The 27,793-nt window shown below is 48.0% G+C and overlaps 1 protein-coding gene across 1 annotated transcript; it reads right to left on the reverse strand.

Moving 5' to 3' along the window:
* Positions 1-504: 504 nt before the first annotated feature.
* Positions 505-26,945, reverse strand: GINS2 (GINS complex subunit 2). Its single transcript, XM_022583005.3, has 5 exons — positions 21,285-26,945; positions 20,942-21,056; positions 4,289-4,388; positions 1,397-1,523; positions 505-1,183 (listed from the first exon to the last, which is right to left on the reverse strand). The coding sequence occupies exons 1-5, from the start codon at positions 21,372-21,374 to the stop codon at positions 1,058-1,060; spliced, it is 558 nt and encodes a 185-aa protein (XP_022438713.1). The 5' UTR covers positions 21,375-26,945; the 3' UTR covers positions 505-1,057.
* Positions 26,946-27,793: the final 848 nt, after the last annotated feature.

The raw sequence follows: 27,793 nt of genomic DNA on the forward strand, positions 1-27,793 counted from the left end.
AGATGGCATGGGACTGCTTTTGACTGACGGCGCTAGCATTGGAAACCAGCTGGTTACCGAACCTACTCGTTACACGACGAGACGATCTCCCCCCCCGCGGTAATGTACTTTTCTGTAAGGGACTGAGCAATGCTAGCGCTTAAACTTTTCCTCCTAGGGAAAAAAACCAATACCGTTACCTGAGCCACTGCTGCCTAGAACTGTCTTCCCCTCAGTTCATCAAGCACCACGTAATAGGCCCCACTTTTCCCCCTGGGGTCGCGTGTTCAGCTTCACTCACACACTCGATACATGGAATTCATTTTCTCCCGAGTTTCCTCTTGCTGATAAGCAACCCTTTAGGGCCTTACCCAGAAACAGCCAAGAGAACCAGAGATACGCAGAGTGTCGGTCGGAAGTTGACAGTTGCCTGCTAAACCTCTCAAGTTTGGTCCATCCGATCATTCTAGCCACTTGGCCTGCTCCTTTGCGTGGCAGTTATGCAGGAAAAAAACCCAACAGAGATGTGGGTTGATTCCATCTTTATTGTGTATCAGGGCTTAGATGATAAATATGGGTTGCTGTCAGTCGCCACTCATCTCCTGTCCTCCTCCGTGTGAAGAGCCTCTGTAGCAGACTAGATTTAGCCCCAGAGATGAGGATCAAGAAGGGAGAAAAATGGCCGCGGCCACGTTACCATCCTGCTACATCTCCATCTTAAAAGCAACACCGGACGGCACCGAACACTCACCTGCACACGACAGTCCCGTGCAGGAGACCCAGAGCTCTGCTAGGGAAATCATTCGTTCTGCCAATGCTTTTCTCATTTCCCCATGAAAGGACAGCTGGCTTCCAGATACAGACGTGGAGTTACAGAATGTCTCGAGGACTAAGCACAAGCCTGTTGCTTGCCAACAAGGTTATGAACCCATCCCTTGCTTCACTGCGGTTTTTTGCATACATTCAGAAGTAGTTCTAGAACTCTGGAAATGTGAGTACCTCTGTCACGTCTCAAGCACTCAGGCCACCCGGTGAGCCTCCTGCTGGCAGACACGGGCCTCTACAAACCAGTCTCTGCCTACAGGTCCTGAGACTGGGAGCTGTCAGAAGGTTGCAGGTTCGTGCGGAGTTTGTACATGTGATTGAGCGCTTGTGTGAGGAAAGCCCCACTGGTGTTGATCTCCATCAAGGTCAAGTTATCCAGCTAAAACACAAGGGCAAACAGACCGGGTTGGTTGAGTCTTTGATTTCACGAAAGGTTAAATCCACTGGATAAAAATAAGGAACCAATGAGTAATAATTTTCTGAAAGCCCCGCATGGCTAGTTATCCCTTCCCGCGATGCCCTAAGCAGACAAGATGCCGTGGGCTGTCCCACAGAGCAACCGGCCTCCGTGGGCGGCCCACCGCATGCCCACCTTGGCGTGTGCCTCCTGCTGTCTCACGAAGCTGTCAGCAGACACCCGGAGCTTGGCTGTGCGAGTGTCCCACACGTCCTTGATCAGGGTCCGGATCTCATCTGCTTTCGGGATGTTGTCTGAAGCACTAAAGGAAGCAAAAGGTGAAATAAGTCGCATAAGGAAGCACTCAGTGAACTAAGGCAACTTCCAGGTAGAAGTGGCTTGTGTAAATGCTGCTTGGATTTAGGCAAAAATGTACAAGCTATTCTAGACTCAAAATTGGTTTCACTTTTTCAGTTTTTTAAAATGTAAGGATTTCTAGCGGTTAAGCTTGGTGCCAAGAAAATTCAGCCGTGATCCTCACCGAGTTATCTGTGCTCATGTTACCTGTCCCTGGGCAAGCTGTGGTACAAGGACTTCTGTTATTCACCCAAAAAAATGAGATCTTGGAGAAGCAGCTCTGAGTCGGTCCTCCCCTGACTCAGGATAACTGAGTGTCCAATGCTACAGAATTTCCATCGAGAATGAATTTCTTTCAAAGGCTGGCTCAGCGGTCATGACCTCTAATGCTAATACCCCATCTGTTATCCAAGGGCTACAACCCACAAGGGAAAGAAGACGAAGGCTCTGTGCCAGGCATTTCTATCCTCACAAAATCCCTGAAGGATAGGGACTTTCCCACTCTACAGAGAAGACAAAGATACATTTGCAAAAGTCACAGAACAAATCGCAAATCAGCATCAACAGCACACGTATACACAGCAAATTCGAGGTAACAGTTTGACTGGAGTCAGCGGGGCCGCACTGAGAGCCTTCCTGTGTGACACATTTTTAAACTAAACTAACCTTTGAAGGAAGAGACAAACTAGAAGACAAAAGCAAAAGCCAGCATCACTCATCGCCAGGCATCCTAGGATAAGCTGGCAAGGCTCTCTCCACAGGCTAAAATTAGCTCAAGATGAGTAGATGGAGAATCAGTAGTATACAACTGATATAGTAGATTTTAAGACCCAAACATTTGGATCTTATGCTCTGAACAGCAGGTTAAAGAACAAAGGACCCCAGCTCCTCGTGAACTGCACTGCAGGACCGAGGTCCCTTCACTGAATGCATGGCTCTAAGGAATTATAAAACAAGGGTTTCGATAGGAACTGCGCACGTAACACACTGAACTTCAAAAACTGAAGATGAACCGGCCTCCCCTCTGCTCCCATATTCTCCCTTCTGAGGTCACACTCCCCTACGATAGCAGCCCTCTCATATCCTCCGGATGACGCCCGCCTGCCCGAACACCCTCCTGGGGAGCATCTACCGCCCTGCCCTCACTCAGTCCATGCAGGTCCCAACAGCCCTGCTCCACAAATCCAGGCCCTTTCACCTTCTGTCCTTCGACCTACACTGCCCTCTCCCCTAGTAAATTTCCCCTCAGCCTCCAAGCCAGGGATCCCTTCTCTGGCAGCACCAGGCATGAGGGTCGCACCCCGACATACTCTGAACAGCATTAGCACACACTGCAGGGTTACACCACATCTGTCAACAGGGTCGCATCTCCTCCCCTCGAAACTGGAACTCAAGCCTACAGGACCATGTCCACTACCTGGTGGGACGCTTAGCATGTTGAATGCTGAGAATGTTGTGAACTACACAACTGCAGCCACATGTCAACTCAAGGACAAGTCCATGTTGTGCAGATTTTCACTTGAATTCCACAGGTGGGCCCCCAGCCCCTGCTGCTCTTTGGGAGGCAGTAGGGAGCTTCCAACTTTGGTTCTGGTTCTGCTCTTGAATCCATCAATGAAAAGGTGCTCAGGGCTTCAAAAGCTTGACATTGTGCAAATTACATTCTAAGTAGCCACACTTGCCTGCCCCCTGCACTGATGCATTCATTCATTCCACAAACATGTGAGTACCAGGCACTGTGCGGGGGCAGGCGAGACAGTCCCTGCCCATGAGACCTGGGGGCGGGGGTGGGGAAGAGCACAGGCACAGCAGTTAGAGCATTACACCTGACAAGTGCTATAGAGGAGTGCAGAGCTGCCACGAGGAATGGTACACGTAACCTGGGAGGGAGGACCTGCTATGCTAAACCCGAGGAGGGAGCACGGAACAGGTGGACTCACTGGGCAGAAGGACGGTGTACACACACACACACACGTGTGTGCCTGTGCACTCTGAGGACCTGGGCATGTGTGAAGAAGTGAAGGAGGCCAACGTGAGCCTGCACCCTAGAGAATCGGAGGGAAGGACTGCCAAGAGTGGTGCGAGACGGGAGAAGGGAACCAGGCCACGCGGTGCTTCGAATACCATGATCAGGACTTCAGACCCTAGAGAGGCTCCGAGGAGCAGGGGACTCACGTGGCAGCTGTATCTTTGCAAGGCCGCTCTGGCTGCAAGGCGGAGAATGAATTAGAAGCCCATGGGGAGCCTGAACTGGATGAGGGGAAACAGTTTTGCCCCAGTGGACCTGCCTTCTAGCCCAGGGTCGAAGGAAAATGCGACCCCTGGCCCTTTCCTGTGCAAGAGATACAAGAACGCAGATGCACAGGCCCAAAGGAGAAAAGGGGTGCAGCTCGACTCATAAAACATTTGCAGTTAAGAAAAAGGCTACTGATGGAGATGATACGCTGATACTAGAGTCCAATATCAAGTGACGGGTAGGACGCAGAATGGAAAGAACCACGGGATTCACCAGGAGAGGGAAGGGTGGAGAAAGGGAAAAAAGAGAAACAGGGGGAGACAGAGCCCGGCCAGTGTGTGCGTGCCCACAAACGACTCCCAGACTACTGACTGAGGACCTGGGGGCCAAAGCTACCACTTCCCTCGGTAATGAGTGTGGAACACGAAAGGAGGTGGGCTGGGAACTGGGGGTTCCATCGTACATGTGGGTTCGAAGAAGTGAGAGGTACTTACTGATTTAACAGGAGTTTGGTGAGCTCCATGTAGTAAAGGCTGGGCATAGGGGTAAAAGTTTCTTCCTTTCGTTCATGATCCCGAATCTCCTCCAACTTTTCTGAAATTTAGAAGTGTGTACATTTTACCATGACCATGAGCAAAATATAGTTTTAAAACCTTCCAAATTTACCAAGTACCTATATTACCTAGTCAATCAACTAAAAAGTACATTAAAAAAAACCCCACTTTTTGAAATAACGTATCAGTAACTAGACATCACTGGGCCGATTTCCTCAAGCACTTCTCTTAGAGAAGGTGGTAGATTTGGGTTATTGTTATTGCTGGGCCTGCGGAATATACGGCTGAAAACAGTATGTCAGAGTCTGAAGTTCTTTTCTTAGGTCAAGAGTGAAGTATTCTACCTTTGACGGAAGCAGTGATGACAGTAACCAGCGACCGGAAACATTTACTTTATATTAAACGCTGCTCACAACCAACACAGAGCTGAGCGCCCCACGACTGGAATCAAACTGCTGAGTCCAATTCCATCCACAGGAACAATCTCCACACGCCTCACCCCTCTCCCCTTCTGTCCTTCCTCCCGGCCTGAGAAAACCCGAGTCCTGAACCCGCCACTGCACGCTATGGCGAAAGGACACGCAGACAGAACTCTGCAGTGGGGCCTCATTTGAAATGACCGGCCACGCACCTCCAGGGGCCCTCGGTGCTACCCTGCAATCCTTACACTCCCCTGCTCCAGACACCCTCTCACTTTCCATCCTGCCCGCCCTCTCCACGCTTTCTCCCCAACACCTTGCAGGGCTCCGCACACTACCGCCACCGCATCCTTCTAAGGGGCGCGCTGGACCTTCTCTCACCTGCACGGAACACCGCTTCGGCATCTGTCCCCACTCCTGAGTGATCCCTCTTGCCCTCGCTATCGGAGCCGTCCATCAAACTCGATGCAACATCTTCCAGCTTAAAAAGAAAACCCTCCCCTGACACCAAATCCTTCTCCAGCTACCAATCCATTTCTCATGCCCTTCACAACAAAACTTCAAGAGTTCCCTGACATCGGCATTAACTGTTCGGGTGGGCGACTATCCCACCCTCTGACACGGCTCACCGAGGCCACCACCTCTGCTCAGCCAAACCCAACGGCCACATCTCAGGCCTCGTCACGTCTGACAAGGGCCAGTCCCTGGGGTGTGTTTATCACTTGGCTTCTGGGATACCACTCTCCCCAAGTTCTCCTCTCATCTCCCCGACTCCTCCAGGCCTTCCTGACCTCAACACACTGGAGGACAGAGCTCCTTCCCTCACCCCTTCTCCACCGCCTACACCCATATCCCACGTGTTCTCATCCCACTTCATTTAAACGCCACCTATGCTCTCATGACACCTTCCACACCTAGAATCCCAGCTCAGCCCCTCCCCTGACCTCCCGACTCAGATGCCCCACTGCCCACAATATTGCCACTCGGATGTCTAACAGGCACCTCCAGTGTCGCATGTTCAAACCCCCTCCCGGCTCCCACCCTGGTCCACACTGTCCCTGCGATGTGCCCAGTCTCAGGAAAGGGCAGCCCCACCAGCAACCCCAGTGGGCACCCTTACCTCCTCTCTTTGATCCCATGGTCTGTCCTTCAGCAAATCCTGCTGACCCTTTTCTTCAAAATACGCCTAGATGCCAACCACATCTGCCTGCTTCCATCAACTCACTGGGCAAGCCACCCTGAGCTCTTGCCGGGCTAAGCCCCTACCGCCCCCTCCCCACACTCATCTCCACACCGCAGACTGAGTCTCTTTCTTTTCCACATCTAAATCAGAGTATGAAACACCTCTGTTCAAACCCTGCAACGAATCAAAAAGACCAACCATACCCAGTGACGGCCCGGAGTGCAACAACAGGAGCTCATACGTTTCTGCTGGGGTTACAGGAGTGGCTCAACCACTCTGCAGGGGTCCTGGGCAGCTTCTAACAGCGAAGCACAGTCTGCCCTACGAGCTGCCAGTTCCACGACTCTAGGTGTTTATTTACCCGAGAGAAATAAAAATACATATCCGCAAAAAGACTTAGACACGACTGCTCAAAACAGCCTTCTTCACAGTAGCCTAAAATGGGAAACGACGCAAATATGCACCAACAGAAGGATGGGGGATCAAGCTGCGGAATCCTCACGCAACGGAGGAAACACTACTCAGCGGTAACAGCGATAACAGCATGACGTAATGACACGTGCAACAACAAGGGCGAATCTCAAAGACACTGTGGTGAATAAGAGAAGTCAGAAGAAAACTGACATGCCAGACGATTCCATTCCCATGCCGTCCAAGAACAGGTGGACCCAATCTACAGGGGCAGGAGCAGCAGCTGGCTCCTGGGCAGGACCCACGGGCTGACTAGTGATTTCCACGCCTCGTCACCGCACGACTGCCCAGGCGTACGAGAGGCCTCAGGCGGACTGTCTCCGCACCTTCTCTCTGACTCTGGCCCTCCCACGACACAGGCTCTTGCCCTCTATCACCTGGGTTAGAATAGGCCAAAAGTGACAGAAAGGGATGCAGTGCCAACAGAACCAGGGCCTGGTGGGCGGGCGGGGAGGTCCCTGCTTAATAAAACGCCCTTCAGAGCAGAAGGGACTGGAGTTTCCTGTCATGTTTCAGGACCACCAGATTCACACACCCCTTTGGGACAGGAAGTAAAGACAAAACGCGCGAGCAATCTTTCTTAAACTGTATTTGAGTGCACCTGGCTCCAAGTGTCCTAGCTTCTAGGAGGCAGGTACCCCCGGGTGATTTCCAAAGCGAAGGGGATAATCAAAATCTCTCAGAGGCTTTTCAAATTTCATATGCCCCCCAACCCCGACCCCAAATAAATGTGACATTCATTCTTTACTAGTAATGAGCCATTCACAGCTCCGAGGTGAGAAAAAGACTGCAACGGTTCAGGAGGAAGACCGTGTGCCTCTTTGATGCGGTATTTTCTTCTCGGTTTTTTGCCAACAGCTTTACTGAGGCATAATCAACACACCACGCCATTCGCCCATTCAATGGTTTTCCAGTATATTCACAGAGTTGCGCACCCATCACCTCAACCAACCTCAGAACATTTTCATCACCCCAAAAGGATCCCCATAATGGTTCCATCACCTGCTCAAACCCTCATCCTTAGGCAACCACTAATCTTCTCTGTCTCTGTGGATCTGCCTGCTCTGAACAATTCACATAAATAGAAGAATACAATAGTTGGTCTTTGTGTCTGGTTCTTCTCCCTCTTAATGTAACATTTTACAGGTTCATCGGGACTTCCCTGGTGGCGCAGTGGTTAAGAATCTGCCTGCCAATGCAGGAGACACGGGTTTGAGCCCTGGTCTGGGAAGATCCCACATGCCACGGAGCAACTAAGCCCGTGCGCCACAACTACTGAGCCTCCGCTCTAGAGGCCTGTGAGGCCGTCGTGCCTAGAGCCCGTGCTCTGCAACAAGAGAAGCCACTGCAATGAGAAGCCCACGCACCACAACAAAGAGTAGCCCCCGCTCACCATAACTAGAGAAAGCCCACACGTGCAGCAATGAAGACCCAACGCAGCCAAAAATATAAATAATAAATAAAGGTTCATCTATGTTTGCACCCTGTGTCACAACCTCATCCACTTAGGTGGCCAAAAACAATATTGCCTTGGATGGACGATGCCTTATTGTCATGCATTCTCTCTAATGTAAGGTAACGACTCTGCTCCTCATGCTGGTCTATGGGTTTAAAAAAAAATTTTTTTTGATATATTTACTTTTATTTATTTATCTTTGGCTGCACTGGGTCTTCGTTGCTGCACGCAGGCTTTCTCTAGTTGCGGCGAGCGGGGGCTGCTCTTCATTGTGCGGCACGGTCTTCTCATTGCAGTGGCTTCTCTTGTTGTGGAGCGTGGGCTCTAGGCATGCGGGCTTCAATAGTGGTGGCACACGGGCTCAGTAGTCATGGCTTGCAGGTTCTAGAGGGCAGGCTCAGTAGTTGTGGCGCATGGGCTTAGTTGCTCTGTGGCATGTGGGATCTTCCCGGATCAGGGCTCAAACCTGTGTCCCCTGCACTGGCAGGTGGATTCTTAACCGCTGCACCACCAAGGATGTCCCTAGACTTTAAAATAAAGACTGTTACAAGAGACAAAGAAGGACACTACATAATGATCAAAGGATCAATGAAAGAAGAAGATATAACAATTGTAAATGTACATGCACCCAACATAGGAGCACCTCAATATATAAGGCAGATACTAACATCCATAAAGGGAGAAATTGACAGTAACACAATAATAGTAGGGGGATTTAACACCCCACTTTCATCACAGACAGATCATCCAGACAGAAGATCAATAAGGAAACACGAGCCTTAAATGACAAATAAGACCAGATGGACTTAATTGATATTTACAGAGCATTCCACGCAAAAGCCACAGAATACACATTCTTTTCCAGTGCACACGGAACATTCTCCAGGATTGATCACATGCTAGGCTACAAAGCAAGGCTCAGTAAATTTAAGAAAACTGAAATCATATCAGGCATCTTCTCCGACCACAACACTATGAGATTAGAATCAGCTAGAAGAAAAAAACTGTGAAAACACAAATATGTGGAGGCTAAACAATATGTTACTAAACAACCAATGGATCACTGATGAAACCAAAGAGGAAATTAAAAAATACCTAGAGACAAATGAAAACAAAATCATGACCATCCAAAATGTACAGGATACAGAAAAAGCAGTTCTAAGAGGGAAGTGTATAGCAATACAATCTTACCTCAGAAAACAAGAAAAATCTCAAATAAACAACCTAACCTTAGACCTAAAGCAACTAGAGAAAGAAGAAAAAAACAAAACCCAAAGACAGTACACTGAAATAATAAATATCAGAGCAGAAATAAATGAAATAGAGACAAAGAAAAAATAGAAAATAACAATAAAACTAAAAGCTGGTTTTTTGAAAGGATAAACAAAATTGATAAATCTTTAGCCAGACACGTCAAGAAAAAAAGGGAGGGGGCTAAAATAAATAAAATTACACATGAAACAGGAGAAGTTACAACAGAAATACAAAGGACCGTAAGAGCCTACTACAAGCAACCCTATGCCAGTATAATGGACACAACCTGGAAGAAACGGACAAATGCTTAGAAAGGTACAACCCTCCAAGACGGAACCAGGAAGAAACAGAAAACATGAACAGACAAATCACAAGTACTAAAACTGAAACTGTGATTAAAAAACTCCCAACAAACAAAATTCCAGGACCTGATGGCTTCACAGCTAAATTCTATCAAACATTCAGAGAAGAGCTTAACACCTATCCTTCTGAAACTATTCCCAAAAATTGCAAAGGAAAGAACACGCCCAAACTCATTCTATAAGGCCACCATCACTTTAATATCAAAACCAGACAAAGATACCATAAAAAAAAAGAAAATTACAGGCTAATATCACTGATGAACAGATGCAAAAATCCTCAACAAAATACTGGCAAACTGAATTGAACAATACTCTAAAAGGATCATACACCATGATCAAGTGGGATTATCCCAAAGTTGGAAGGACTTTTCAATATCCACAAATCAATCAGTGTGATACACCACCTCAACAGCTGAAGAATAAAATCCATACGATCAGGCTTCCCTGGTGGCGCAGTGGTTAAGAATCCGCCTGCCAATGCAGGGGACACGGGGTCGAGCCCTGGTCTGGGAAGATCCCACATGCTGCGGAGCAACTAGGCCCGTGAGCCACAACTACTGAGCCTGCGCGTCTGGAGCCTGTGCTCCGTAACAAGAGAGGCCGCGATAGTGAGAGGCCCGCGCACCGCGATGAAGAGTGGCCCCCGCTTGCCACAACTAGAGAAAGCCCTTGCCCAGAAACGAAGACCCAACACAGCAAAAATAAATAAGTAAATTAATAAACTCCTATCCCCAACATCTTCAAAAACAAAAAAACAAAAACAAAAAAAACAAGGATGTCCACCCTCTCCACTTCTATTCAACATAGTTTGGAAGTCCTAGTCATGGCAGTCAGAGAAGAAAAAGAAATAAAAGGAATCCAAATTGGAAAAGAAGTAAAACCGTCACTGTTCGAAGATGACAGGATACTATACAAAGAAAATCCTAAAGATGCTACCAGAAAACTGCAAGAGCTGATCAATGAATTCAGCAAAGTGGCAGGATACAAAATACATACACAGAAATCTGTTGCTTCTATACACTAACAATGAAAGATCAGAAACAGAAATGAAAGAAACAATCCCATTTACCAGCACATCAAAAAGAATAAAATTCCCAGGAATAAGCCTACCTAAGGAGACAAAAGACCTGTACTCTGAAAACTTTAACACACTAATGAAAGAAATCCAAGATGATACAAACAGATGCAAAGATATACCATGTTCTTCAACTGGAAGATCAATGTTGTCAAAATCACTATACTGCCCAAGTCAATCTACAGAATCAGTGCAATCCCTATCAAATGAACAGTGGGATTTTTCACAGAACTAGAACAAAACATTTTAAAATGCGTATGGAAACAAAAAAGATGCGGAAGAGCCAAAGGAATCCTGACAAGAGAAAACGAAACTTGAGCAATCAGGCTCCCTGACTTCAGACTATACTACAAAAAAGCTACAGTAATCAAAAAAGTATGCTACAGGCAAACACAAAAAATATAGATCAAAGAAAGCTCAGAAACAAACACACAAACTTATGGCCAATTAATCTACGACTAAGGAGGCAAGCCTATACAATGGAGAAAAGACATTCTCTTAAATAAATGGTGCTACACTGGTGCACCGTGTACCAGTGTGTACAGGACAGCCACATGCAAAAGACTGAAACTAGAACACTGTCTAACAGCATACACAAAGATAAACTCAAACACAATTAAAGACCTAAGTGTAAGGCTGGGATACGAAAAACTCTTAGAGGGAAACATAGGCAGAACACTCTGACATAAATCACAGCGAGATCTTTTTGATCTGTCTCCTCAAATAATGGAAATAAAAACAAAAATAAACAAATGAGACCTCATTAAACTCAAAAGCTCTTGCAAGCAAACAAAACCATAAACAAAACGACAAGACAACCCACAGAATGAGAGAAAATACTTGCAAACGTTGTGACCGACAAAAGCTTAATCTCCAAAATTTACAAAGAGCTCATGCAACTCACTATCAAAAAAGCAAACAACCCTATCAAAAAATGGGCAGAAGACCCAGACACTTCTCCAGAGAAGACATAGAGATGGCCAACAGGCACATGGAAAGATGCCCAACATCACTGGTTATTAGAGAAATGCAAATCAAAACTACCATGAGGTACAACCTCACACCCGTCAGAATGGCCATCGTTAAACAGTCTACAAACAACAAATGCTGGTGAGGGTGTGGAGAAAAGAGAGCCCTCCTGCACTGTCGGTGGGAATGTAAGTCGGTGCAGCCACTGTGGAGAACGGTATGGAGGGTCCTGAGAAACTAAAACTAGAGCTACCATATGATCCAACAATCCAACTCCTGGGCATGTATCTGGACAAAACTATAACTGAAAAAGATACATGCACCGCTGTGGTCATGGTAGCACTGCTTACAATAGCTGAGACATGGAAGAAACCTAAATGTCCATCTTCATAAAGAAGATGTGGTACGTATATACAATCAAATACTACTTGTCAGAAAGAGAAAGACAAATACCATGTGATATCACTTACACGTGGAATCTAAAATATGGCACAAATGAACCTATCTACAAAACAGAAACAGACTCACAGACACAGGGATCAGATTGGTGGCTGCCAAACAGGACGGGTGAAGGGAGAGAGAGATGGACTGGGAGTTTGGGGTTGGTAGATGCAAACTATCATACTTAGAACAGATAAAAAACAAGGTCCTAGGGCTTCCCTGGTGGCGCAGTGGTTAAGAATCCGCCTGCCAATGCAGGGGACACGGGGTCGAGCCCTGGTCTGGGAAGATCCCACATGCCACGGAGTAACTAAGCCCGTGTGCCACAACTACTGAGCCTGCGCTCTAGAGCCTGCGTGCCACAACTACTGAAGCCTGTGCACCTAGAGCCCGTGCTGCGCAACAAGAGAAGCCACCGCCATGAGAAGCCCGCGCACCACAACGAAGAGTAGCCCCGCTCGCTGCTACCAGAGAAAGCCAGTGCGCAGCAACGAAGACCCAATGCAGCCAAAAATAAATTTATTTTTAAATAAATTTAAAACAACAAGGTCCTACTGTTTAGCACTGGGAACTACATCCAACCTCCTGGGATAAACCATAATGGAAAAGAATATTTTAAAAAAGAATGTACGTATGTGAATCACCGAATCCCTCTGCTGTACACACAACATTATACATCAGCGATACTTCTATTAAAAAAACAAATAAAATAATTCCATTTGCAGCAACGTAGATGGACTTGGAGATTATCATACTAAGTGGAGTAAGCCAGACACAGAAAGACAAATATCACATGATATCACTTATATGCAGAATCTAAAACAAAATCGACTTAGAAAACAAAGTTACAATTACCAAAGGGGAAAGGTGGAGGAGAAGGATAAATTGGGAGTATGGGACTGACACACACACACTACTATATTTCAAATAAATAACCAACAGGACCTACAGTGTAACACAGGGAACTCTGCTCACTATTCTATAATAACCGAAATGGGAAAAGAATTTGAAGAGGAGAGACATGTATATGTATAACTGAATCACTTTGCTGTACACCTGAAAATAACAACGCTGTTAATCAATTAAACTCCAAAGTAAAAGAAAAATTAAAACAAAAATAAACAAATGGGACCTCATTAAACTCAAAAGCTTCTGCAAGCAAAGGAAACCATAAAAACGAGAAGACAACCCACAGAATGGGAGAAAATACTTGCAAACGATGCCACTGACAAAGGATCACTCTCCAAAATTTACAAACAACTCATGCAGCTTGATAAACAAATAACCCCATCAAAAAATGGACGCAAGGGCTTCCCTGGCGGCGCAGCGGTTGAGAGTCCGCCTGCCGATGCAGGGGACACGGGTTCATGATCCAGTCCGGGAAGATCCCACATGCCGCGGAAAGGCTAGGCCCGTGAGCCATGGCCACTGAGCCTGCGCGTCCGGAGCCTGTGCTCTGCAACGGGAGAGGCCGTAACAGTGAGAGGCCCGCATACCGCCAAAAAATAAAAAAATAAAAAAATAAAAACATACAGATGGCCCCAGGCACATGAGAAGATGCTCAACGTCGCTAATTATTAGAGAAATGCAAATCAAAACTACAATGAGGGCTTCCCTGGTGGTGCAGTGGTTGAGAGTCCGCCTGCCGATGCAGGGGACACGGGTTCGTGCCCCAGTCCGGGAAGATCCCACATGCCGCGGAGAGGCTAGGCCCGTGAGCCATGGCCACTGAGCCTACGCATCCGGGGCCTGTGCTCCGCAGCGGGAGAGGCCACAACAGTGAGAGGCCCGCGTACCACAAAAAAAAAAAAAAAAAAAAAAAACTACAATGAGATATCACCTCACACTGGTCACAATGGCCATCACCAAAGAGTCTACAAACAACAAATACTGGTGAGGGTGTGGAGAAAAGGGAACCTTCCTACACTGTTGTTGGGAATGTAAACTGGTACAGCCACCATGGAAAACAGTATGGAGGCTCCTTAAAAAAACTAACAATAGAGCTACCATATGACCCAGGAATCCCACTTCTGGGCATGTATCTGGGAAAAAAACATGATTCGAAAGGACACACGCACCCGATGCTCGTTGCAGCGCTGCTTACAATAGCCAGGACATGGAAGCAACCTCAATGTCCTTTGACAGAGGAATGGATAAAGAAGAGGTGGTACGTATATACAAAGGGGTATTACTCTATACAAAGGGGTATTACTCAGCCATTAAAAGGAATGATATAATGCCATTTGCAGCAACACAGACAAACCTGGACATTATCAGACCAAGCGAAGTAAGCCACACAGAGAAAGGCAGATATCATATGATACGGCTTCTATGCGGAATCTAAAACAAAATATACAAATGGACTTATTTACAAAACAGAAACGGACGCAGAGACTTAGAAAACAAACTTACGGTTACCAAAGGAAAAAGATGTAGGGGAAGGATGAATCGGGGAGTGTGGGATTGACATATACAGTTAAGTTTCCCACATACAAACGAGTTCCGTTCCACGAGGGCATTCGTAGCCCCATTTGTTCACAAGTCCAACAAAGTTAGCGTAGGTACCCAACTAACACAACAGGCTATATAGTACTGTACTGTAATTGGTTTATAATACTTTTCACACAAATAATACATAAAAACAAACACAAAAAATAAACATTTTTAATCTTACAGTACAGTACCCTGAAAAGTACAGTACAACAGCAGGCATAGAGCTGGCATCGAGTGAACACGCAAGGAGAGTTACTGACTGGAGGAGGGAGGGGAGGTGGGACATGGTAGAGCTGAAGGACCGTCAGCAACAGGAGACGGAGGGCGAGCCGCAACGTCACTCACGCCTGACGTTCACGGCACAGGTTCTGGTTCTTTGCTGGATCGATTCTATCTACCCTCTTGAAAAAACGATCCAGTGATGTCTTGGTAGTGACTCTTCTTATCTCCTCACAGATGACACGGTAGCACTGGATTGCATTCTGATCGGCTGCTGCAACCTTCGTGTACCGTTCTGTGTTAGGGTCCTGTGCCTCAAAAACCAACAGTGCCCCCTCAAATAAAGAAAATCCCCTTGCAATTTCCTGTGTTGTGAATCTCTTCGATTCTTCAGTTACTTCTCCTCTTGTCTGTCTTTGTCCTTTCTCTGGGCCTCCAATTCCTTCAGGTCTTCATTAGTAAGCTCCTCGTGTTGCACAGCAACGAGTTCAATGGAGTTGTCCTCTTGCACATCTAGCTCCAGCTTCTCGCTGAGGGTCACTACGTTGCTGAAGACCTCTCTGGACTCCTCATCCACCTTCTCAAATCCAAGAAAATCGTGAACAAACTGCGGGCAAAGGTTCTTCCAAACCCCATTCGTGGTGACGGCCATAACGTCATGCCAAGAAAAGTCAATCTTTTTTACGGCCGTGTAGATGTTACAGTCCTTCCAAAACTGTCACAAGTTGTTCCTGCTTGGTCACTTGCCTTTACTGCCTGACTAAAGTGTGACGTAAATAATATTTCTTGAAAGTCGCTATAACTCCCTGGTCCATATGTTGGATGAACGACATGGTATTCAGTGGCAGATGCGCTACTTTGAGGTTGGGATGAAAGTCATTCATGAATGAGGGGTAGCCCGGATCAGTGTCGAGCAGCAAAAGAATGTTGAACGGGATGTCCTTCTCCAAGCAATGTTTCTCTACCTCTGGGATAAAGTGGTGGAAAAACCAATCCTGGAAAATGGCCTGTATAACCCAGGCTTTGGAGTTACTCTTCCACACAACAGGAAGAGAGCCCTTGGCTACGTTTTTAAGGGCTCTTGGGTTCTCTGAATGATAAACTAATAGAGGCTTCAGCTTCATAGCACCAGAAGCATTGCCACCAAACAACAGAGTTAGCCTGTCCTTTGCTGCTCTATAGCCTGGCATCAACTTGCCCTCCTTGCTGATGTAACTTCAGTCCGACATCCTCTTCCAGTACAGTTCTGTCTCACCCACGATTAAAAACCTGCTCGGGTAAATACGCGCCTTCATCAATAATTTCTCAAAGCGTTTCAGGAAATTCCCGGGCAGCTATCGTATCTGCACTCGCTGCCTTGTCACTTACTTTTACCTTGTGAAGTTGGCTCCAGCCTTGAACCGATGAAACCAGCCGTGGCTGGCATTAGAAGATGTGCCCTCTGATTCTTCACCATGTTTCCTCTTCAAGGCTTTTGGCTTTCTCTTGAATCAGCATTAAACTGAGCGGGACTCGACACTGATGCTGATCTGTCATCCACATACTGAGAAGTTTCTGCATCTCCTCCATCACTTTTCCATGCTTCTTTGATATTACTGTCAACATCATTGGCACAGCAGACTTCACATGTTCCACGATCTTGTCCTTCTTCTTTAGGATCGTGCTGGTGGTTAACGATTCTTGTTATGAGAACGAGCGACGTCTGCCATCTTTTCGCCTCGCTCCGCTCTCTCAATTATTTTCACTTTTGTTTCCACTATTATTGCTTGGCACTTCTTAGCAGTACCAGCTATATCACCGCTGCTTTTATTCTTGCTTCTGGACATCCTGAGCTTGAAATAAAGATACTGTACTAGTGTACTCTATACGGTACAGTACACCAAAGCACAACCACTTGTAGAGGATGCACGCACATGGCAATGTACGCCAGACACGTGAACTAACAGACTTGACTGGACATGTGCACGCACGTTCCCATCTTTGAAAGTTCGCAACTTGAAGGTTCATACGTAGGGACTTACTGTACACGCTACTATATTTAAAATACATAACCAACAAGGACCTACTGTACAGCACAGGGAGCTCCCATTAACATTCTCTAATAACCTAAATGAAAAAAGAATTTGAAAAAGAGTTCATACATGTATAACTAAATCACCTCATCGTACACCTGAAAATAACACAACATTGTTAATCAACTATACTCCAATATAAAATAAAAATTAAAAACAAAAAACAAAAAGGGACTTACCTGGTGATCCAGTGGGAAAGACTCTGAGCTCCCAATGCAGGGCACCCTGGTTTGATCCCTGAACAGGGAACTAGATCCTACATGCATGCCAAAACTAAGAAGCCTGCAGGCCACAACTAAGAAGCCCACATGTCAAAACTTAGAAGCCTGTATGCCACAACAAAGACCTGGCACAGCCAGAACAAATAAATAAAAAATAATAATAAATAAATTTTAAAAAATTAAAACAAAAACAAAAAGAACAAATGGTACCTCACTGAACTCAAAAGCTTCTGCAAGCAAAGGAAACCATAAGCAAAATGACAAGACAACCCACAGAATGGGAGAAAGTATTTGCAAACGATGTGACCAACAAAAGATTAATCTCCAAAATTTACAAACAGGTCGTGTAGCTCAATATCGAAAAAACAAACAACCCAATAAAAAAATGGGCAAAGACCTAAATACACTTTCCTCCAAAGAAGACATATAGACGTCCACAGGCACATGAAAAAAGGCTCAACATCGCTAATTCTTAGAGAAATGCAAATTGAAACTACAATGAGATATCACCTCATACCAGTCGGAATGGCCATCATCAAAAACTCTACAAACCATAAATACTGGAGAGGGCGTGGAGAAAAGGGAACCCTCCTACACTGCTGGTGGGAATGTAAATTGGTACAACCACTATGGAGAACAGTATGGAGGTTCCTTAAAAAACTAAAAATAGAATTACCATATGACCCAGCAATCTCACTCCTGGTCATGTATCTGAAGAAAACCACGGTTTGAAAGGATACATGCACCCCAACGTTCACTGCAGTGCTGCTTACAATAGCCCAGACATGTCAGCCACCCAAATGTCCATCAACATACGAATGCATGAAGATGATGTGGTACATATACACAACGGAGTATTACTCAGCCATTAAGAAGAATGAAATAATGCCATTTGCAGCAACACAGATAGACCTGGAGATTATCATACTAAATGAAATAAGCCAGAAAGGGAAATACAAATACCATATGAGTTATACGTGGAATCTAAAATATGGCACAAACGAACCTACCTACAAAACAGAAACAGACTCACAGACATAAGAGATCATACTTGTGGTTGCCAAGGGGGAGGGCGGTGGGGGAGACGGATGAAATCGGAGTTTGAGGTTAGCAGATGTAAACTATTATATAGAGAATGGATAAACAGCAAGGTCCTACTATACAGCACAGTGAACTATATTCAATATCCTGGGATAAAGCATAATTGAAAAGAATATAAAAAATGAGTGTATGTGTATAAATGAGTCACTTTGCTGTACAGCAGTGACACAACACTGTAAAGCAAATATACTTCAATAAAAATAAAAAATTTTTTAAAAATCTTGAAAAATCTAGTCCATTTCCAGCAAAAATCAAATTTCTAAGGAAAATAAGGGAATATTTAAAGCTTCTATTATGGGAAAAAATGCACTATGGAAATGTCTGTCTTGCCACAAATAAATGATCTGATGTACCACGCTTTAGGAAAAAAAGAAAAAAAAAGGAATGTATATATGCGTACATATGTGAGTCACTTTGCTGTACAGCAGAGATTAGCACAACATTGTAGCACAGGGAGATTACCTCGGTGCTTTGTGACCACCTAGAGGGGTGGGATAGGGAGGGTGGGAGGGAGATGCAAGAGGGAGGAGATATGGGGATATATGTATATGTATTGCTAATTCACTTTGTTATACAGCAGAAAGTAACACACCATTGTAAAACAATTCTACTCCAATAAAGATGTTAAAAAAAATCACCTATGCTTCAATTAAAAAAATTAAAAAATAAAAAAAGAATGAAATAATGCCATTTGTAGCAACATGGATGAACCTGGTGATTAACATACTAAGCAAAGTAAGCCAGACAGAGAAAGACAGATATCATATGATATCACTTATATGAGGAATCTAAAAAAAGAGAGAAATGAACTTATTTACAAAACAGAAACAGACTCACAGACTTAGAAAACAAACTTATGGTTACTAAAGGGGAGAAATAGAGAGAAGGGATAAATTTGGAGTTTGGAATTGACATATACATACTACCATATCTAAAACAGATACCCAACAAGCACCTACTGTATAGCACATGGAACTCTGCTCAATATCCTAGTAATCTAAATGGGAGAAGAATTTGAAAAAGAATAGATACATGTATACGTATAACTGAATCACTTTTCTGTACACCTGGAATTAACACAACATTGTTTTGTTTATTTATTTATTTGGCTGCGTTGGGTCTTTCTTACTGCGCACCGGCTTCTCATTGCAGTGGTTTCTCTTGTTGCAGAGCACGGGCTCTAGGCGCGTGGGCTTCAGTAGTTGTGGCCCGCAGGCTCAGTAGTTGTGGCTTGTGGGCTCTAGAATGCAGGCTCAGCAGTTGTGGCACACAGGCTTAGGTGCTCCGCGGCATGTGGGATCTTCCCGGACCAGGGCTCGAACCCGTGTCCCCTGCACTGGCAGGCGGATTCTTAACCACTGCGCCACCAGCAAAGTCCCAAACACAACATTGTTAATCAACTATACTCCAATATAAAATAAAACTTAAAAACAAAAATAAACAAACGGGACCTCTTTAAACTCAAAAGCTTTTGCACAGCAAAGAAAACCATATACAAAATGAAAAAACAACCCACAGGATGGGAGGAAATATGTGCAAATGATGTGACCAACAAAAAATTAATCTCCCAAATTTAGAAAGATCTCATGCAGGTCAATATCAAAAAAAAAAAAAAAAAAAACCATCAAAAACCAGACAGGAGACCTAAATAGCCTTTCTTCCAAAGAAAACATACACACGTCCACAGGCACATGAGAAGATGCTCAGCATCTCTAATCATGAGAGAAATGCAAATCAAAACTACAATGAGGTATTACCTCACACCAGTCAGAATGGCCACCATCAAAAAACCTACAAACGATAAATACTAAACAATAAAGACGGTGTGGAGAAAAGGGAACCCTCTTGCACTGCTGGTGGGAATGTAAATTGATACAGCCACCATGGAGAACAGTGTGGAGGTTCCTCAGAAAACTAAAAATAGCATTACCACATGATCCAGCAATTCCACTCCCGGGCATCTACCAGGACAAAACTTAATTCGAAAAGATCCATGCACCCCAATGTTCACTGCAGCCCTGTTTACAATAGCCCAGACATGGAAGCCACCTAAGTGTCCATCGACGGAGGAATGGATAAAGAAGATGTGGTACATGTACACAATGGAATATTACTCAGCCATTAAAAAAAGAAAGAAAGGATGCCACTTGGAGCAACATGGATGGACCTGGAGATTATCATACTAAGTGAGGTAAGTGAGACAGAGAAAGACAAACACATGATAACATTTATATGCGGAATCTTAAAAAAATGATACAAATGAACTTATTTACAAAACGTAAACAGACTCACAGACTTAGAAAACAAACTTACGGTGACCAAAGGGGAAAGGTGGAGGAGGAGGGATAAGCTGGTAGTTTGGGGTTGACATATACATACTATGATATTTAAAACAGATAACTGGGGGGGGAGGGAAAAAAAGATAATCAATAAGGACCTACTGTACAACACAGGGGACTCTGCTCACTATTCTGTAATAACCAAAGTGGGAAAAGAATTTGAAAAAGAACAGATACATGCATATGTACCTGAATCACTTTGCTGAACACCTGAAACTACCACAACACTGTTAATCAACTATACTGCAAAATAAAACTAGAATTAAAATTAAAAAGTTTGTGGAAATATCTTAAAATCAAAACCTGAACTAGAATTTGTACACACACCCCGAACGACCATTACTAACAGTGGTCCGCGGCCTCCCGCAGCTGAGGCTGGGAAGCATGCATTGATTTCACCTGATGAGCGACGCCGCGTCCCTGGAAGGACCGCTTGCCTCCACCCGCGGGAGGGCGACCCCAGCCCCCACGGCCCGCCCCCACCACCACCACACCCCGCTCCCCCTCCACGTCCTCACCCACGTCCATCCACTCGGGGGCGAGCAGCCGACACTTCTGTCTCTGTTTCAGGTTGATCGCCAGCCACAGAGGCACCTGCACTGGTAAGCCGGGGTTGAAAGGCCCCAGGTCGCCCTGCAAGCAAACACACACAAACACCGTCCCTCAAAACCGCATCGCTGGACCTCTGCTGTCCACGGGCTGAAGCCCGAGCGCGCTCTCGGCCCCACCGCGCCCCACCGCTCCTCCGCGCTGGGTCCCGAACGCCGCCAGACGACACCTGTGGGCGCTGGACCCGCCGCCCAGCCCCCCTCCCGGAAGCGGGAACCGACCAGGGAGAGCCGGAGGCCCGGCGGGTCTCACCCCGATGAGGTAGATCTTGTCCAGACTGAAGTTCGGGATAATGGTGACCAGCTCCTTCTCGGCCAGGAACTCCACCTCTGCCGCGTCCATGGTGGGGCCTGCGGCTAGCCCGGGACTCGCCGCCGCCTCCGGCCCCTCAGCGTCCGGGAAGACGCGCTGCAGCCGCCGCTTTCCCGCCACCGAGCAATGCCCAGCCTCTGGCCGGAAAGTGCCTCGGCCGGCCTATAGAAACGCGGCGTTCTCCGCGGGGCGGCGGAAGGCGGGGACCGCGGATGCTACGAGCCCGCGGATTGGCGAGCCTGAACGAGGCTGCGAGCGGACCCCGCCCCTCTCGTGGGCAGGCCCCGCCCCCTCCCGTGGGCAGCGCGCCCGGCGCCGCCGGCCCACCTGCACCTAGTACGGCCTTCCGTGTCCCTTCACCTGCCCCGGGCGCCTGCCCAACAACACTGCGAGTCAAACTGCGGGTGGGCTTCGGGGCCAGGAGTAAATGCATGTCACGGCTTGACCTGGCTACAAAGACGCGGCCCCGGGCCGCTGTACACGGGGTTAATATCTATAAAAATGAAGATTCCTGGGAATTCCCTGGCGGTCCAGTAGTTAGGACTCCGCGCTTCGGGCCCGGGTTGATCCCTGGTTGGGGAACTAAGATCCCACAAGCAGCGCGGTGCGGCCAAAGGAAAAAAAACCCGCAGATTCCTCCACTGCACCCACATATTCCAATTCGGAAACCGCGGGGAATTGGCTCACAATTTGCACTTTGGCAGACTCCCCAGGTGAGACTTGTGAAGGGGCAAGTTTGCCCGACTGGGGCAAATAACGTATTGATTGATGAGCTCATCTGTTGGCCAGTCCGGGTGCCCTCTATACCGTGGGCTCATGTGAACCTTTACAACAGGGGTTCTAAGACCCTCCTCTGTCAGCATCCCCTGGGAGATTCCGAATGTTCACACACACCTGCAGACTTGTGATTCAGGGGTCTGGGTGAGGACAGAGTGTTGATTTTAATCAGGGATTTTGATGGGGTGATAATAGGCCAAGAAAACTTCCCGGGAGGTGAAGCAGCTAGAAGAAAACTGGGGTGGGGTGGGGTTGGGGGGTCAGGAAGGGCGGGGCGGGGGGCGGTTGAGTTCAACACCATGATCATTAGGCTCTAAGAAAAAACATGTGACAGGAGGATTTCAGGGTTCTAGATCCCAGCAGGAAAGCTGCCTCACCCCAGAAAACGGCACGCTTTCCTCTCTAACCACCCTGAAACCTGCCCCATGTCAGGTTGTCGGGAAGAGGAAATAAGGCCATACTTCAGTTCTGCTCACTCGCATGGCCTGGAAAGGTTGTCTGTTGTTTATCTGCATTGGAAGCTGTCATTGCAGGCCTGGAGATTTCCTTCATTGTGTCATTTATGAAGACAAATACTTTCAAAGAAAATAAAAGATCCCTCGGGATGCTGTGTGAGAGCACGTGACCACTCTGAACTTCAGTCTCTCCATCTGCAAGCGGGGTAGGAGGAGGAGTACCCGGGGGGTTGGGGGGGAGGGGAAGCTGTGGGCCACCTGGCCCCTCCTAAAATAGAAGCTCCCTCAGTCATCTGCAGAGAGTGTGTGCCAGCCTGTCTGGGTTTTGACTGATGGGGGAATGTTTTCCTGACTGGCAAACATCTGCGTTTCAAATTTGGTGAGGCTTCCCTCGCTGATTTTCGCAAAAATTTTTGCAAAAGAGCAAAGGAAAAAAGCTGGCTGGAAAGCCGAGGTTCAGAGAGGCCTCAGCAGAATGGGCAGGAGAGCTAGCAGAGCCCAGTACCTTGGTGTCCTTATGGGTAAGGTGGGGACAGTGCCGCTGCTTACCTTGCAGGGCTGTTGGGAGAACGAGACAAGGGGGCTGCAGCTTTACACACTGCAAAACGGTGGCGTCCTGGAATCGCAAACTTGAGCAGAGACACCAAGGTCCTTAGGGGGCTTATTAAAGCAGCACAAATCACAATAGCCAGCAGGTGGAAATACCAAATGTCCATCAGCTGAGGGTCGGATAAACAACATGTGGTCCATACTTATTACAGAATATTATTCGGCCACAGACAGGAATGAAGCGCTGGTTCATGCTACGATGTGGAGGACCCTTGAAAACGTTATACTACATGAAAGAGGCCAGACGCAAAAACCATGTATGATTCCATTTACATGAACTGTGCAGAAGAGGTAAATCCATAGAGACAGGAACTAGATTAGTGGTTACCAGGGTTGAGGGAGAGGGGGATGGAGTTTCTTTTGAGGTTGATGGAAATGTTCTGGAATTAGACAGTGGCGGTGCTTGTTCAACTCTAAACATACTAAAAACTGCTGACCGAGCCCGAGCTGTAAACGTTGAAAGGGTGAATTTTACGATATGTGAATTACTCCTCAAGAAAACTGTGATTTAAATGCCCCTCCCTAAGCTCCAGACCCAGGCTTTCTGACTCAGTAATCACACACTTTACACGCTCCCCAGGAAGTCCTTATAATTGCAAAACTGGGAAGGGAAGTGATTTGTCCAATCCAGTCCGGCTCTGAGCCGCTCCCAGGATCCAGAGAGGACTCCTGAGAGCCCATCCTCAGGACTGGCCTCTGAAAGTCGGGGAAAGAGAGAGGGAAACAGACAAGAGGAAAAGTCAAGCGGGAGGGAGGTTGGGGCGCTACTTTAGACGGGGTAGTCGGGGCGCTTGCACCATTATCTCCTGTTGTGAACAGTGCCTCCCCAGGAAGCTAGGTGACCCCTGTGGTAAGGAATTAAGAGGTGGGGACAAAATAAATTGGGATGAAGGGGCACATCTCCTGGGCAGAATTCCAGATGGTGTAGATAAAGCTCATCACTCCTGAAGTATGGGCCGCCCATGGCCACTTCCTTCTAAAGAAAACAGGATAGAAACAGGGAAAAACAGAGAAACCTGACCAACAAGCCCTCAGCCAAGTGATCAAGATCAACATGAGGGCTTCCCTGGTGGCACAGTGGTTGAGAGCCCGCCTGCCGGTGCAGGGGACATGGGTTCGTGCCCCGGTCCGGGAAGATCCCACATGCCGCGGAGCGGCGGGGCCCGTGAGCCATGGCCGCTGAGCCTGCGCGTCCGGAGCCTGTGCTCCGCAACGGGAGAGGCCGCAGCAGTGAGAGGCCCGCGTACTGGAAAAAAAAAAAACAAAAAAAACATAAAATTAAAAAGTCTCCCCTCCAGGTTCCTCCGGGGCACCTAACCAAATGTCCCCCTCAGCGTCGTCAGCACTGCAATACCTTTTGGTCACATTTGAATTTAGGCCACAGAACAGTGCTCCCCAAATGAGTCAGCAGCCCGGCCTTCTGATTTTAAAGCAGTGGATCTTTCTGAAATGCTGGAAATGTCCCGTAGCTGTCCGATCCAGGACAGTAGCCGCTAGCCCCACGTAGAAACTGGGCACTTTCGGGGGACTGGCGTCCTCTGAAGGGGCGGGGCCCCGGACACGGGGCCGGTCGCCCACCAATGCACCTCGATGATCGTGGGGTTGAGCACATTGGGAAGGGCCCGTGGTCCCCCTGCACAGAGCATCTGCGTTCAGTCCCAGGTCAGTCTACCTCAGAGGTCTGAACCTCTGCCACGGGGGAGCGATATTCTTACAGCGAGGAGACAGTGGTCCAGGAAAACAAAGAATTAATTACAGCGAAGAATCGAGGAGGTGGGCGAGACCTTCCAGGGACTCTCGGCCCTGCGTGTGCAGGAGAATCTGCCGGATCCCCGGCCACACCTGGACGGAGGGAATCGGAACCTCCGGGTGGGGCTCAGGCCTCGGCCGCGGCTGGGAGGCCAGCCACTCTCCTGTGGTCTCCAGGGGACTTGAGGGGAAGCAGTGACTTGCCGCTGATGGTACCTCCCATCTAAAGAGGGGGCTAGAATTACAGTCACAGCAGCAAAAGGGAAATGCAGAATGGAAAACACCTCCTCCGGAAAGTCTCCCTTCCTGGCCCCAGCTGAAAGGGGCAATGCGGTGGTACCTACCGAGCAGGGCCCTGATCATAGCACAAGGCTGCTTCCCTACCTGGGCTCCCACCAGAGAGTACGGCTCCTTCTGGGACGTGGACACCGCCTGCCTCTCTGAGGTCTCCGAGGCAAGGCGACAGCATGAACCCCGCAGGCCTGACCTCACCTGCTGTTTCTGGCCCTTGGCGGCTCCCATTGGTGGGGGCCCAGCCACTTCAACGGGTACCCATTCCATCCTTCATCTCCTAGAGCCCTTGAGCCCTTGAGAGGTGGGCCGGGACCGACACAGGTGAGTCCTCAGCTGTGTCTGATGCAGCCCTGTAGACAGCGGGGGCTCCTGCACGCAGCGGCAGTGTTGTTTCTTCTCACGACAGCCCTCAAGGTGTTCTCTCTGTTGAGTGCGGTGACAAGTGCAGCAGGAAAGACAGGCGGCGCCAGTTCTCCAGGGCTGCTGTGTAAGCTGCTACCAGAACCTGGACCAGATCCCGCGCCCAGTGGCAGGCTGTGTGAGGGATGCAGGTCGGGGAGTGACATGTGCCGATTTGCAGTTTAGAAAGAGAACTGTGGGGGATGCAGTGGGGGTGGGACTCGGTCTGGCAGCAGGAGACTCACCTGGAGGCTGGGAGCAGACGTCTAGCAGAGCTGTGGCACCTAGGGCACAGCCATGGGGATCTAGAGGAGGGACGGTCTGAAACCAGAGCCCATGGACTGTCTGCCAGTGTCCAGAAAAGCCAGGTCCGGGGACGCCTCCGGACCCCACCCAGGTGACCACAGCTACCGTACAGCCTGGCAGTGTCCCCGCCGCCAGCCCCACCCCTGAGCCTGCGAGTCCCTCCCTGCCGCTCCCCGGCCACCAGGGTCTGGCGAGGGAGCCATCCCGCCAGTCGCACGGTGCACATCACGGCTGAGCCAGGGGCTCTCAAATGCCTCCGACATGGTGCGAATACACTCTTGTGTCTTTTTGCCATCTGCCGCTGTCATTAAAAACTTACATTTCCATCTGTTTTCACACTTTTCTCGCCTCCCAGCTTCCCTTCCCGGAGGCATGTAGCACGAATCCCACGCCGAGGACCCGAACGTTCCCTCGCCTCTTGGAATCTGGGAGCTTCTCCGCGACGCACGGGGGTTAGGGGTAACGGCCTTTGTGGGTGACCAGAGCTGTTAATTCCTCTTAGGTCGCCACTGACAGTGACCTCTGCCCCTCCCCCCACTCCTCCACACACACTTTGCGGGGAGCCACTTACAAAACTTTTGTTGGTTGTTTTCATCTGTATGTGTGGCTTTGGCATTAAAAATACATGAAAAGGGGCTTCCCTGGTGGCGCAGTGGTTGAGAGTCCGCCTGCCGATGCAGGGGACACGGGTTCGTGCCCCGGTCGGGGAAGATCCCACATGCCGCAGAGCGGCTGAGCCCGTGAGCCATGGCCAATGAGCCTGCGCGTCCGGAGCCTGTGCTCCGCAACGGGAGAGGCCACAACAGTGAAAGGCCCACGTACCAGAAAAAAAAAAAAAAAAAAAAATACATGAAAAATAAACTGCAGGGCTTCCCTGGTGGCGCAGTGGTTGAGAGTCCGCCTGCCGATGCAGGGGACACGGGTTCGTGCCCCGGTCCGGGAAGATCCCACATGCCGCGGAGCGGCTGGGCCCGTGAGCCATGGCCGCTGAGCCTGCGCGTCCGGAGCCTGTGCTCCGCAACGGGAGAGGCCCGCGTACCACACACACACACACACAAAATATATATATATATATATATATATATATATATATATATATATATATATATATATATATATATATATATATATATATATAAACTGCAGACATTAGTAACCATTCCCCCAGAATGTATTTCAGGAAGAACAGACTAGAGAAATAAGGATCAGGGAGCCATGTTTTGAGTTCAAAACAAGTTGTCATTCTAGACCAGCCCCAAAGAGACACCCACCCCCAGCTATATGGCATCCCTGACCTTTCATGAAGGGTCTAGTCCACGTAGAACCCAACAACCCCACAAGGTCGTGACCACAAACTACTCCTGGTAGACCTTCTCAAATACAGCTTTGCACGCGTCAGCATAGTCACTAACATTCTAGAGGGCTTTTCAGACCCTGTGCCAGGCGTTATTCGAGGTTCTGTACGCGTGGTCATCCACTGCATCTTCCCAACAACCTAGTTACTACCCTCATTTGAAGACTGGGGAAAACTGAAGCTCAGAGAGGCAAAGTAACTTGCTCAAGGTCACCCAGCTGAGAAATGGAGCACGGGGATGGACCCCAGGAAGCAGGGGCCAATTCAGGGTAAGGAGCAGGTTTCTGCTGCTGGGCCCCCGGGGCTCAGACCCTGCGGAACCTGGGGCAGCTAGGAAGCCTGGTTCCTCACAGTGTGTCCCCGGGCCAGCAGCACTGCCTCCCTGCGAGCTGGTTAGGGATGCACAACAGCAGGCCCTACCTCAGACCACCCTGGGACGGGATCTGGATTTGAACCAGCTCCCCACTGCGAAGCACCGGTTGCCTCACGGCCCCCACAAGGGACAA

Source organism: Delphinapterus leucas, chromosome 20, assembly GCF_059928025.1.
Source record: "Delphinapterus leucas isolate spDelLeu-1000000601 "Yukka" chromosome 20, BTC_Dleu_Yukka2, whole genome shotgun sequence".
Lineage (NCBI taxonomy): Eukaryota > Metazoa > Chordata > Mammalia > Artiodactyla > Monodontidae > Delphinapterus > Delphinapterus leucas.

What these genes read in the sequence shown, in the direction of transcription:
- GINS2 (XM_022583005.3), bottom strand. Translation starts at nt 21,374, where the DNA reads ATGGACGCGGCAGAGGTGGAGTTCCTGGCCGAGAAGGAGCTGGTCACC. An exon ending in ACAAGATCTACCTCATCGGG is followed by an intron (nt 21,057 to 21,284) that starts GTGAGACCCGCC and finishes GTTTGCTTGCAG; the next exon opens with GGCGACCTGGGGCCTTTCAA. An exon ending in CCCCGAGTGGATGGACGTGG is followed by an intron (nt 4,389 to 20,941) that starts GTGAGGACGTGG and finishes TCTAAATTTCAG; the next exon opens with AAAAGTTGGAGGAGATTCGG.